General features: G+C 36.6%; 1 protein-coding gene across 1 annotated transcript in view; it reads right to left on the reverse strand.

Annotated features, from left to right (window-relative positions):
* LOC115432415 (rho GTPase-activating protein 26) overlaps positions 1–13,166 on the reverse strand; it is a 143,805-nt gene that overhangs the window by 2,319 nt on the left and 128,320 nt on the right. The window contains exons 21-23 of the mRNA XM_030153244.1: positions 8,510–8,548; positions 7,277–7,387; positions 5,063–5,154 (exon numbers count right to left, since the gene is read on the reverse strand). Of these exons, the coding sequence (XP_030009104.1) occupies positions 5,063–5,154; positions 7,277–7,387; positions 8,510–8,548 (242 nt within the window). The remainder of the gene's footprint in view (positions 1–5,062; positions 5,155–7,276; positions 7,388–8,509; positions 8,549–13,166) is intronic.

Below are 13,166 nucleotides of genomic sequence, written 5' to 3' on the forward strand. Positions count from 1 at the left end.
ACTGTACATCACTGCTGAACTTTAATAAGTTTTTTGGTCATTTATCAAGATGAACCCATACTGCCTCTACTGGATCCACATCATAAACATTACTGTATTAAAGTTAATAAATCTTTACAAGTAAAATATCTTACATTTGTTGCTTGTGTTTGCATTTTTCTTTCTCTCTGCACACACTGCATGAGGATGGAAATAAAGGCTGATGGTCATAAATGTCACACACATGCACACACACACACACACACACACACACACACACACACACACACAAAGGAGGGAAACAGAATAAACAAGCAGAGGATTAATATTCTATGAGTCTATATACTATCTTTTTAGGGCGCTACATATTTTGCTTTTAATTATGAAGAAGACACTTGTACTTCATAGGTTTCTTCTCTACTTTAATGCACAAAGCATCTTATTAACACCTGACGATGCTAATATGCATCTTAAACAGACTTAGAGGGACCTCATTGCCTTTTAAATAATGCATATTACAAGCCCCTCAAGGGTTCTTCTGTTATAATGGAAGCCTTGTATTCCACGTCTCAGATCTAATGGTGTAATTCAGCATCATAAAAGTATTAGAGTGGCAGGAGGATGGTAATCTAAAGTGTAAACTATAAACATAAGATACAAGTGCAACTTATTATCTATTTAAACAATGAAGAGAAAAGTGTTAACTGGATTTGAGGGAGTGAATCTATTACAGGTTGATGTACAGAGACTAACGTACGTCCATGAGGAAGGAAGTGACTTATTTTATGTAACATGAATAAGCAAGACATGGTAATTTTCTGCAGAAGATCAAAGATGGAGGAAGTCCTCTAGAAACAGGTGTTATTACGCATTAGATCTTATGTCAAAATGACATGATGTTTTTTATTTATTTTGTTATTTATTACTGTCACTGATCTTTTAAGCTCTTTTTCATCATGGTGTGTGTTGGTGACCTCTTGGCCAGGTCACCCTTGTAAAAGAGAGCTCAATCTCAATGGGACTTGATCTGATAAAAAAAAGTTAAAATAAATACCTAAAATTTGTACTGATTGGTGTGTTCAGTCCGTTTGATCAGTCATACAGAATGGGATTCAAAAGTTTCATATCGGGCTAATAGAGAATCAAGCCAAAGTTGCTTCTCTTGGATTGTTTTTGGGCCTTGCATTCAATTCATTCATTCAGCCTCCAGTTTTATTAACCCTTTATTGGGCAAGTGACTGTTTTTGGTCATTTCCACATATGTCACAAGACATTGACAGCAACAGTTACAATGAGGACAGTGAGTCATTAATCTCAGGTCCAATGTGGTCTACAGGGTCTGTAAGGTCCACCTCTGCATGAACAGTGAGTGTACCTGCTTTGTTAGGTACCATGAAGTAATGGTACTAATGTAAGGAATGATGTTCAAAGGGAGAATGTGGATGTGGACAGGGGTCTGGATCAGCACCTATGTTGTTCCACTGTTCTAAAAAAAAATTTGTTCTAATGTTCTAAAATACATATCCTTTCACATTACATCTTTTTCCTGTATTTTCTATATATATTTCTTGGATTTTTTTTTTTTTTTTGCCACTTATGGGCAAGGAACCAAATATGGTAACTTCATTGTGCCAATCTTCACTGGGGTCGCTATGGCTCAGGAGGTAGAGCAATAACCGTTCACTCGTTCAATAACTGAAAGGTTGGCGCTTTGGGTGCCTTGAAAAGCACTATAGAAATCAAATCCATTATTATTAACCTTGATTTTCTACATGACAAATAAAAAAATTACAAACTTCACAAACGTAATAAAGCGTGGTTATGTCCTGCAATAACACACTAAGGTTGAAATTTGGAATTTCAGAGTATTACCCTATAAAGGGTTAAAGTAGAGGCCTCAGTGACAGTACAGCCAAGAGAGGGATCACAACAAGGAGGAAAGATAAACAGTAAAGATTCAAAATCAATATAAAGTCATTCAATAAAACAACTAGAAAAGCACTCGGAGAGCGCAGACCTCCGCCGAGGCAGATCAGTCATCGTCGTCTGTCTGCCCCCACCACCACCACCACCAAAATATAATCATTTGTTCCCTGTGCCAGTATCAACATTTCATGAAAATCTGTCCATAACTTATTGAGTTATCTTGCTAACAGACAGACAGACAAACCCCCATGAAAACATAACCTTCGCTGTTAAACTTAGCGGAGGTAATAAAACTAAACGATTAATTAAAGTTAATAGAAATGACGGCAAATGAATAAGCTAAGAAAAGGAATTAAATATAAAGTACTTTGGTCTACATCCACATGTCTTAGAATTCACAGTTGATGCAAAAATGATCAGTTAAATCTGTCGAGCCTTTCAGTATGACAGCTCTGATGAACACGGTCGATTACTGCCAAAAAGGCTTTATGAAGCTGTAATCGGAGTTCTGTGGGGACAGCTGGGATGCTCTGGCCTCGACAGGGGGTGTTGAGATACCGCTGTCAGGATTTCATGTCCCCAAGGTCCCATTTTGACCTGAGGGGCTCTAATGACACTGCTCAGTGTTACACAGCCCTCGACAGCCTTTACGCAGCTCACTCTATTTAGGGTCTCCAAGGTCTGCGAGGCTGTAAGCTGCCGCCCAAAAAGTAACCCTGTACCCATCCTGCACCTCCACCCCAACATAAAGTGAAGGACACACAAATACATAGTTTAATAGGGAGGATTTATAGCGTCAGTCATTCTGCTTGATAGTGGAAATAGAATATAATTGCTGCTCAAGTGGTTTTACTATCGTTAAATTGGTAAAAATCTAGTCTTTGTTAGGGGAGTAGGTCCGCTGACAGCTGAAGGGAGATAAATGTGAGTTATAGATTTGGTAGCTCAAACTGAGAGGACAAAAATGAGGCTTAGGGAGGGGAAAAGAAAAGAAAGGAAAAATGAGGTTTTCAATGAGTCATTCACTGTCCTGTGATGTGAAAAACCTTCACTTCATTTCTAACAGCTTTGTCCGCTTATCGGTGTGTAATGTTCTCTGTAGAGGAAGTGTACAGCTAAGCTTGATTTATGTATGATCACATGTTGGACAAAAATTCATTTAACAAATAAAAAATATTTAAAAAATACCCTGTACATGTCATACAAATAGAAACAAACAACTAGAGGTCGACTGATAGTGGAGTTTTAAAGACTAATATAAGAATCATCCTTTGAAAAAGACAATTAATCAGCCAAACAACCCTGAAGAAAAAAAAAAGCAAAGATATAAAGCTTTTGTCATCATTAGTAACTGGAAAAGTGTTGAATACCTGAATAAATTGATCTGGATCAAACAAATCAAAACATCTGAAACTAACCAAATAACACTTGTAAAGTAAAATGTCTCCAGAATTAACCAGTTAAAGTTAAAAATGGTGGTTGGCTGTAGTTTAAAAAACACAATCTTGGGTCAAAATGTGAAACTGTGTTTAAAAAAAGCATATGCACATTACAATACATTCACTTTACAGGTTGTTTATAGTGGGAGATTTATAAATCTGTTGTATAAATGTACATTAACCAATATACATGTGTAGTAACACACACACACACACATTTCATATTTATATTGAAAAGCCATTACTTTTGTCGTTTATTTTCCAGTTCATCTTATTCAAGCCTGTAAGATTTATCTCATTTAATTTCATTTGGCAGTTTTGTATTTTTGTTTATTTATTTTTCATGTTCCCTCTCGATCACTTTGTCCAGATGTTCAGTTTTGAAGCCTGACATTAATCTTCAGTCACCACCGGGACCCAGATTCTGCCAACACCAATAGTTTAGAAAACATCCTTTTGACGCCAGCTAATCAAACGGAATTCAGTGAATTCTTCTCTGCTTTCCTCACAACATTACTGAAATGTTCATGGGAGACTTTAATGTAGCGGCTAAAATTTGCTTAGAGGTCTTATTTATGTCTTTGTGCATAAGAAATCAATATAAGTGAATCCCCAAAGGAACTTTGTGTTGGTAAATGCAAGTTAAGCAAATTTACAGGATTTCAGTTCTGTTGCAACATGTTGATGGTCATATGAACTATGTTTTCAGCTCAAAAATGTCCAATTTCATCACAATTAATGCTATATTTTCATGTCACAAATGGCCAAGTTATATTTTAACTGAATTTACCTGAAAAACAAATATTCTATTCTTTTAGATTCCCCAATTTTTCTTCTACATATCACACGTTTTATTTTTACAGGTTCAATATGGAGTATGGTGCTGATCCATCCTGCTTATGTTACGCCAATACATACATTAAGAATGTCACGTCACTTTTTAAATCAACAGTGTTCTAATAATAAGCATTTTTATAAAGAAATAATAATTCTATATTATTATTTACTCTTTAGTATGATGATAAACTATACAATAAATAATTCTGATCCTAGTTTTTGCACAGGGATCATTTGTGGAAACGGTGACATGGCTGCCGAGCATCAGTATGATGGGATCCATAACAACCATGTCACATCCGTCCACTGCCACATTTTGTGTTTTTGTGTCAGCTGTTATTGTTTTAGATCCACAGTACTAACATTTATGAATAAGAGGAGAATTAGCAATAGTAAGTATATAAGTTTATTCCTAATAAAGTACTGGTACTGACCAGATCATCATGGGTAATGTCACGTCCGTCCACCAGCAAAAGTTTTCACATACACGTGCTATTCAGAATTCAATATTTCTGAAAATATAGCTTCCACTGTCAAATAATATCAGTAGTCTGTGCATAAATGTATTAGCATTATTTCAACACAGTTCTATGCATTTCTTACAACTTTTTTTTTGACAAAAATGGTCACTCATTTGACCCCCTAAGTAAATTTTAGCCAGTATACATATGTATTTAGTACACCGTGTTGAAGGCCTTCCTGTTGTAAATCCTGAGGTTGAAAATGTTTAAACAGTGTTGAATGTGTTCAAACCAGTGTAATAAAATCCAGATTTCTGCCTACTACTACTGCCTTTCGTACTGACAGATATTGTTTCTATACATACACCAACCCACGGTCTCCTTTTTACATCCTGCTGTCAAGTCCACAGTGTGACTCACCGTTTTCAAAGATGGTCCCAGCGATGAAGGACAGCTCCGAGTCATGCTCTGCCTTGCAGGCGTACAGCGCTCGAGCCTTCCTGCCCGCGACACTGTGGACACAATGAGGGAATGAAAAACGGTGAGTTGTGGGCTGATTCAAGGAAAAAAAAAACAGAGAGCTTTCAATTTGCAACAAAGTCTGATTCAGACGGGACCTAAAGTAACCCCTTCAAGCCACAGATGGGTCATTACTTTACAAAAATGGTTTCATAAGCGAGAAGTGGTTCTGTTCATAGACAATACAGACTGGTTTTCTTGTATGATTTATGCTTTAAGGAATCATCTTTTATCAATTTAAATATTTTAGGTAGTTGGTCTGTGTTTGAACCACCACCTCCACCAAATCTGGGTGGATATGTGTGTGTGTGTGTGTGTGTGTGTGTGTGTGTGTGTGTGTATGGATGGATTTGTGGGTGGGCAGACGGATGGATGGATGGATGAACGAATGGATGACTGGATGGATGATGGACAAATGGATGGATGGATAGATGGATGGATGGAGGGATTGTAGATGGACAGATGAATGGATAGATGGATGATGAACAAATGGATGGATGGATGGATGGATGGATAGACGATGGATGAATGGATGGATGATGAATGGATGGATGGATGGATAATGGATGGATGAATGGATAGACGATGGACGAATGGATGGATGATGAATGGATGATGGATGGATGGATGGATGGACGAACGAATGGATGATGGACAAATGGATGGATGGCTAGATGGATGGATGGAGGGATGCTAGATGGACAGATGAATGGATGGATAATGGATGGATGGATGATGAACAAATGATGGATGGATGATGGATGGATAATGGATGGATGAATGGACAGACGATGGATGAATGGATGGATGGATGGATGGATGGATGATGGATGGATGGATGGATGGATGAAAGGATGGATGGATGGATGAAAGGATGGATGGATGGATGGATGGATGGATAATGGATGGATGAATGGATAATGGATGGATGAATGGATAGACGATGGATGAATGGATGGATGATGAATGGATGATGGATGGATGGATGGATGGATGATGGATGGGCAGATACACTGTGACCAGACCTTCTCTGTTCTATCCTTAGACTTACTACAAACCACACTTGCTCCTCTTACTCCTATGGCAGAACTCCAAAAAGTTAAATGTTGATTTTAGGGTCAGGGGTGGTGAATTGGTGAATTGGTGAATTCTTGAGGATGAATTCTTCACAGAGGCCAAACACACATTTTTTATGATTATGAAGCATTTAATGTGGTCTAAATTATCAGTGAAACTATTGGCAGTTGTTTTTCAGATTGGCAGAAAAGAAAAAAATAAGTAAAGCCAGCAAATCTTTGCACTGAAGCCAAATCTGAACCCTGTTACGGACAATAATGTGAATCCAACAGTATTCCACATACACATCAAAAATCTGTAAAATACAACACATGCATTATAACAGTAGGACTATGAATCCAATCCACTGCACCATGACTAGTGGTGTTTTATATGTATGTTTTTAGAGCTGAGTGTTTTATGTACCATTTAGTGTGGATGTATGACTGAAATGTTCTGTTTTCTGTAACGTTCTGCTGCCGCTCTTGGCCGAGACAAGATTTTTAATCCCAATGAGTCATTTTTTCCTGGTTAAATGAAGGTTATAAATAAATGAATAAATAAATAAATGTGACTTTTCAGATTTTAGGTGCATTTTGGTGAAAATACTTGACATTTTGATGTGTTTTTACAGTGTTGATTATGTTTGATTTCCTCCTGTGTGAACATACAGTCATGGTGAATTACAGTACGTGACATCTCTTTAAGTAACTGAGGACCATTATAGTAAAAGGAACATTCTGTGGCTTTCATTTGAAGTGAACTCTTCTGACAACCAACAAAAGCTTTTATAGAATTATGTAAGTAAGATTAAGCTTATTCACATCATCTTGAGAACATAAATGGTACATAGTGAAAGACACTTGAATGAGTAAACCTAAAGACCTTTAAAATGGACTTGCTTTAAATTACACAGTTGGACCATTTATATATATTATACATCTTTAGTTCTTCTCACCTTTATCAGTGCTTTATCTGCACTCATTCACTGTGAAGAAAAAGTTCTTAGCCCTTCACTGTAAAAAGTGTGGGGTTATTAATCCGAAAACTTGGACTGACCTGACAGGGGAGGAGTCACTGGAGGTGGATGACGTCGGCTGGGGACTGGACGGGGCGGAGAACATCGGCCATGAGGGAGATCGTGGGGAGGTGGGGCTGGGAGATGTAGCACTGACGGACAGAATGAACAAAAAATGAAGAACATTTGTAGCGTTTGCATCATTGTAAAAACATTACCTCTGGATACTGTCGACTACAGCCACATTAACCCCTAAAGACCCAATGCTGCTTTTGTGGCAGTTCCAAATGGAGTTTTATCTATTTCTTTCTTTTCTTAAATGATTTATAACCATTTACTCTAATATTATACTCTGTATTTTGCATTTTTAAGTGAAAATCCAGTATTTTCCTATATTTAATTTACTGATTATGTAGATGTTCATTAAAGCTCAGATTAAAGTTGAAGGTTATTATATCAGAAACGGCGAGAACTGAAGAAAAATATCAGGGTTCCTACAGGTTTCTACAAGTTAAATTTAAGACTTTTTAAGACCTTTTTAAGACTACTTAGAACAGAATATAATGCCCATTTCACAGTGTATTTCACACCCATACTGGCAGAAAATTTGTGACTCCTAGAATTTAGGAAAATGTATTTATTTATATCCAGCGCCTTGATTCCCATCGTTCTGAGTCATTTCTCACTGGGGGCTGCAAAGTTGGCAATAATTGGTTCCTTATTTCAGTATAAATTGTTGGGTTGGAACAGGTGGAACTGAGTAGACTAACGTTACTATCTTTGCAGCTTGGACATTTCCCAGACACATTTAAACCCAACACAGTCAACAGGTTTGTGATAACATAACTTAAGACCTACCATATTAAATTTAATACATTTTAAAGGCTTTTAAGGTAAATGCAGATTTGGAAATTCAAGAGTTGTAAGACCCCGCAGGAACCCTGAATACTTTTTTTCTGCAAAATATATCATTAACTGAACATAAAATTAGTCCACTTTCATTTATCAAACTCCATGGGTTTTACTGGTGAATCAATGTTGCAGAAGATGACAGTGTTTCCATGGTAACTACGGAGCCCCTGATCGTCCAAATGGGTCATATCTGATGACCATGAAAAGATGAAAAACTGCATTTTACACCCATTATTTACATGTATCAACAGGATTAATGGATCAAAAAGTATTAAACAGTTCACATCAGAGAATGATTTTGGTCACCAGTGGATGTTTGGGTCTTTATGGGTTAAATGGTGTTTTTTTTTTTTCCTCCCTACCTGGTTGCTGGTATGCTGCCGCGACTCTTAGGGTTCAACCTGGAACACAAGAGGAAATAAAAACCAAGATGAGGTAATCCACTGTAATCAGTTAGCCAGAAGGTTTAAGTGCTAAATGTTTTTACACATGTTGAAACTAAAGAAAATCTGATTTAACTAATGTGATATTAATTTAGGCATGCGTCTGGAGAGGGATTGTGTTACTGGGAAGTTTTCCCCCATTTTTTGTGTCAGTTATTTTTGCCAGAAGGCGAAGATTCAATGACAAGTGAGCGGAGCAGATTTCCCAAATTGTTTAAAAAAAAAAAAAAAAAAGACACATATACACATATATATATATATATATATATATATATATATATATATATATATACACAAAACACACTGCAAGTCGAAACGGCAGGACTGAATAGTTTTATTGATTAGATGTGAGTCCCTTAATGCCCTCCAGCCCTGCTTAAAACTTTAATGAAGCCTAATAGATGCAAAGAAGAAAGTAATGCATTATGGGTACAGGTCCAAGTCAAAACTGATTGACCAAAAGGGTTTCACCGTGGATACGCATGACTTCCAGCTCTTACCTGCTCAATACTTCAGTTAATAACTGCATTTTACAATATTTGCACACAGCAGACATCAACATAATACTGTACTGATGGAGCTGACACTGTTCAGAACAAAATTCATGTTTACATTTAACTTCACACTCAGAGACGCAGTGGGACTCTTTCCAAACAAAGCAAGAGTGTGGATCTAATCTAATTTCAAACTGGTCGGTCAACATAGTGCTGTAAAATACAGGATGCCCATAAAGTCTCTTTACAATTTAACAAATTTGTTACAAAAGCAAATGAATAGACAAATCTGTGGAAATTATAAAAAAAATGAAATGTAGTTTTTTTGCCTCAGTTAGTCCACCTCTATATTACTACATGTAGCACATTAAGGTGGTACTGGAATCCTTGCCATGTTGACTGTAGCATAGACTCATCAACGGTGTCACTAGCTGGGTTTCCATTACCCTCAGAAATGCGCAAAATGTAAATTGCACAATAGAAAACTAGTAATGGAAACAGAAATGTCGCAAAAACTATCAAAGATCGCAAAAAAGTTTTCATGCTCTCATGAGGCAGTTTTTGAGAAAAAATCCTCATTTAAATAGGGCGGTCTCCCAGACTTTGCACCTGTTGCAATTTGTGCAAGCAATCTTTGTAAATCACCCGCAAACTGCAGTTCAACCCCACACGCAAAATTCTAGATTGCACAAGCAAATTGGTAGACACAAATTGGGATCTTAGTAGATCTGGCCCTCAGTTGTGGTGCCACATATTCAGTCAAAAGGTCAAGGTCAACATCTGCAGCATTTGAAGACAAATGGACCAATGCTATGTTAAAAACTTTGCTAACCATTGAGTACATAGAACAAATCTAATTAACATATTAACATCAATTGCTCTTGTAGTGAAGTTTTTAAATTGTAAAGAGACTTTGTGGACACCCTGTATAAGAAGTAACCTAATCCTAATAGCATCATTTGACTGGTGATGTATCTGTGATATTGTTAGAATAGCTCCTGTCTGCATCAAAGATTACCCCTTCCAAACATTCAGAAACTCATGTCATGCAAATGTGGGATTTGAGTCCAAACATCTTCACTTCAGCTGTTCTTCAAAAGGTAAAGGTAAACACTGAAGTAACTGATCTCTCATTGAAGAACAATGGACCAGTGATTTGACTGCACATGATCCCACAATGTGATTAAAAACGTTGATAACCACTGAGTACATTGAATAAATCTAATTAACATCTCTCATCAATTGCTTTTGTAATAAATTTCTTGAATTGTAAAGAGACTTCATGGTCACCCTGAACCATTACTGCAGTGCGTAGACACCATGAGGAGGTGTGTGGACGATCGGTGGGAAGAAGGAAAATAAAAGACAGGCTTTAAAAAAAGACAGCGAAGAGAATGTGAAAAGGGAAACGCATCAAGAGAGAGATCATTCATCTGTATTCTATTTAGGTTAGATCACAGCCCGTGAAAGCAACTGAAAACCCATCATTTTCTGTTCATGCAGTACTAACAGGGTTCTACTGTGAAAAAATAAGACTTTACAAAAATGAGTACATGTAGGAATATTTTCATGTTGTGGTTCCGTTTTACATGCATTCTAAATCACTGGGTCTATTAACACAGTTCAGTACTTGAATAAATACAGTTGGTTCTGTGTGTCCTCTGCTGAAAACACTGGTTTAGACTCTGCTGTGAGGGGTCAGGGCTGTGTTATTCTGGCCAGAATTAATTAAACTAAGTGGGGAAGCTTTACTAGGCTGTAACTCAACTTTCCTTTCAAAAATACTCTTATGGATTCAGTGTACATTTCACTCATAAAGACCCAGTGCTACTTTTGTGGCAGTTCCCAAAAGATTTTTTCCTCAATATTTAACCATTTTAAGTTATTTATCACCTTTTAACATAATACTATCCCCTGTACTTTGCATTTTTCAGTGTAAAACATATATTTTCTTCTATTTAATTCACTGTACTGAATTCATAAAGACGTTCCTAAAAACTCAGAGTAAATTCAAAGGGTTATTATATCAGAGACAGAAAAAAAAAAACTGATGAAAAAAGTGACTTTTTCAGCAGAGATATTATTAACTGAACATAAATCAAGTGTCTCCATCCACTGTCATTGATCCAACTCCATGGATTTTACTAGTGAATCGATGTTGGAGAAGATGAAGGTGTTTCCACGTTCACTAGGGAGCCTCTGAACATCCAAATGGGTCATATTTGATTATATTTTAAAGCTGAGAAACTGCATTTTACCTCAATTATTTACATGTATTGAAAGGATTAGTGGATCACTAGGTATTAAATAGTTTAGATCAGTAGATGGTTTTGGTTGCCAGTGGCTGTTTGAGCCTTTATGGGTTAATGAAAGTTGTCTCAAAGTCTAGAAAATAAACCCTTCTCTTCTGAGGGGTTTCAAGAGCTGAAATCAACAGGGTTTTGTTAAAACTGAATGATATTACATGGTCACGGTCAGTCTATTCAAGTGCCTCTGGTATTTCACTGAGCTAAATTGAAGCAAATTTTCACAAACATGTTTATGTGGATGGATTTTTGGTGCAAGAATACCAAAAGACACATTGTGATTGAGGACCAAGACATCATATTATCATAGTATCATGGATTGCTGCACAAATATCACAGGAAAAATCACCTCCATGACATAAACTGAATCTTATTTCCCATTCATTTCTATGACTCCAAACCTCCTAAAGTTTCAGCAAATATGTCAGATCCATGTTTAACTGAGACAATGAGCATACTTTAATATTACGGGGCAACCACCAGACTTTTTGGCAGTTACGTTAAAGTGTCATGTCCACTAGATGCTCCAAAAAGGACGAACTGCCACAGACTTAAAATGAACTTCTCTAGTCGACAGGAGTCAATGTTGTTTCATTCCTTTATATTTGTACGTTCTAATATGTGTTCTGGAGGTCCAACTTAAAATTATTCCCCCAGTAATGAGATTTTAGGTGATTTTATTTATTGAATAAAACAGTTACACTAACAACACTAGAATGACTTTGTTACGCAAATGTTTATGAAGTAACCTGACATTTAGCCTTAGCTCACCCTTCCATCTTTGAACATCTCCTGCTCTACACTTTTGCCTAGATATGGTCACTTGGGGCTACAAAAAGCCAATATGGCAACAACCTAAATGCAAATTAAAAGTGGGTGATGTCACAGCAGTACATCCCCATCTTAAGTAATAATTTCAATTTACGAATACTTTCTAAGGGCAGCCATAAAAAAGAATCAAATGTGTCAATATCTTAACAGTTTATAATTAATTTATCCACTTTGTTCTTCTTTTTAACACATTAGACAAGTAAAAAGATATTTATGATGGCACTTTTTTTCCAATAAATTTCCTCTAGGATTATTAAAGTATTTTGATTCTGTCATTTTTACCTCTTAATGTTTGCCTATTTGCAACATATTTACCTTGGAAATTCATGAAACTGACATCTTAATATGCAGTACAATTATGAGAGTAGCACTGATCTAACTCATCTAACTCTTAGTAAGTATGCATTAAACATCTTAATAAAAATGGCAAACTATTATTTTATGAGTTGGAAAAAAATCAGAGCTCAAATGTCACATAGGACTCCAAATTCACAAATCTTCAGAGTAAAATGAATAGTTAATTGTTTTATTATACAAACACCACATGCTGATCTATGTCTCGGCAGAAGTGCAGGTACATCGTTGCTCATTTTCCAACACTTTGACCGAACTCAAGTCTTATATCTCTCTTTCTTGCAGTGCGTTCATTCATTCTTTCTTACAATGCAGCTTTTTCCCCCTGTCTTTCTACCTCCTTATACATAGCATTAACTCATTCACACACGCACACACGCACACACCTATTTGATGATGTGCAGTGGGGTTGCCATAGTGACACTACCATTTCTAAAGGTGAGATTTTGGATTATAGGAGATGATCATAATGTCTTTCTGTTCAAGAGCTCTGGTATAGCTTAGAACATGCACAGTGTGTTTAGTAACTGACGACCATCCACACAATTGTCGAAGCAGGATGGATCTTTAATATTCACATCCAACAATCTT

The sequence above is a fragment of the Sphaeramia orbicularis genome, chromosome 14 (genome assembly GCF_902148855.1).
Source record: "Sphaeramia orbicularis chromosome 14, fSphaOr1.1, whole genome shotgun sequence".
Lineage (NCBI taxonomy): Eukaryota > Metazoa > Chordata > Actinopteri > Kurtiformes > Apogonidae > Sphaeramia > Sphaeramia orbicularis.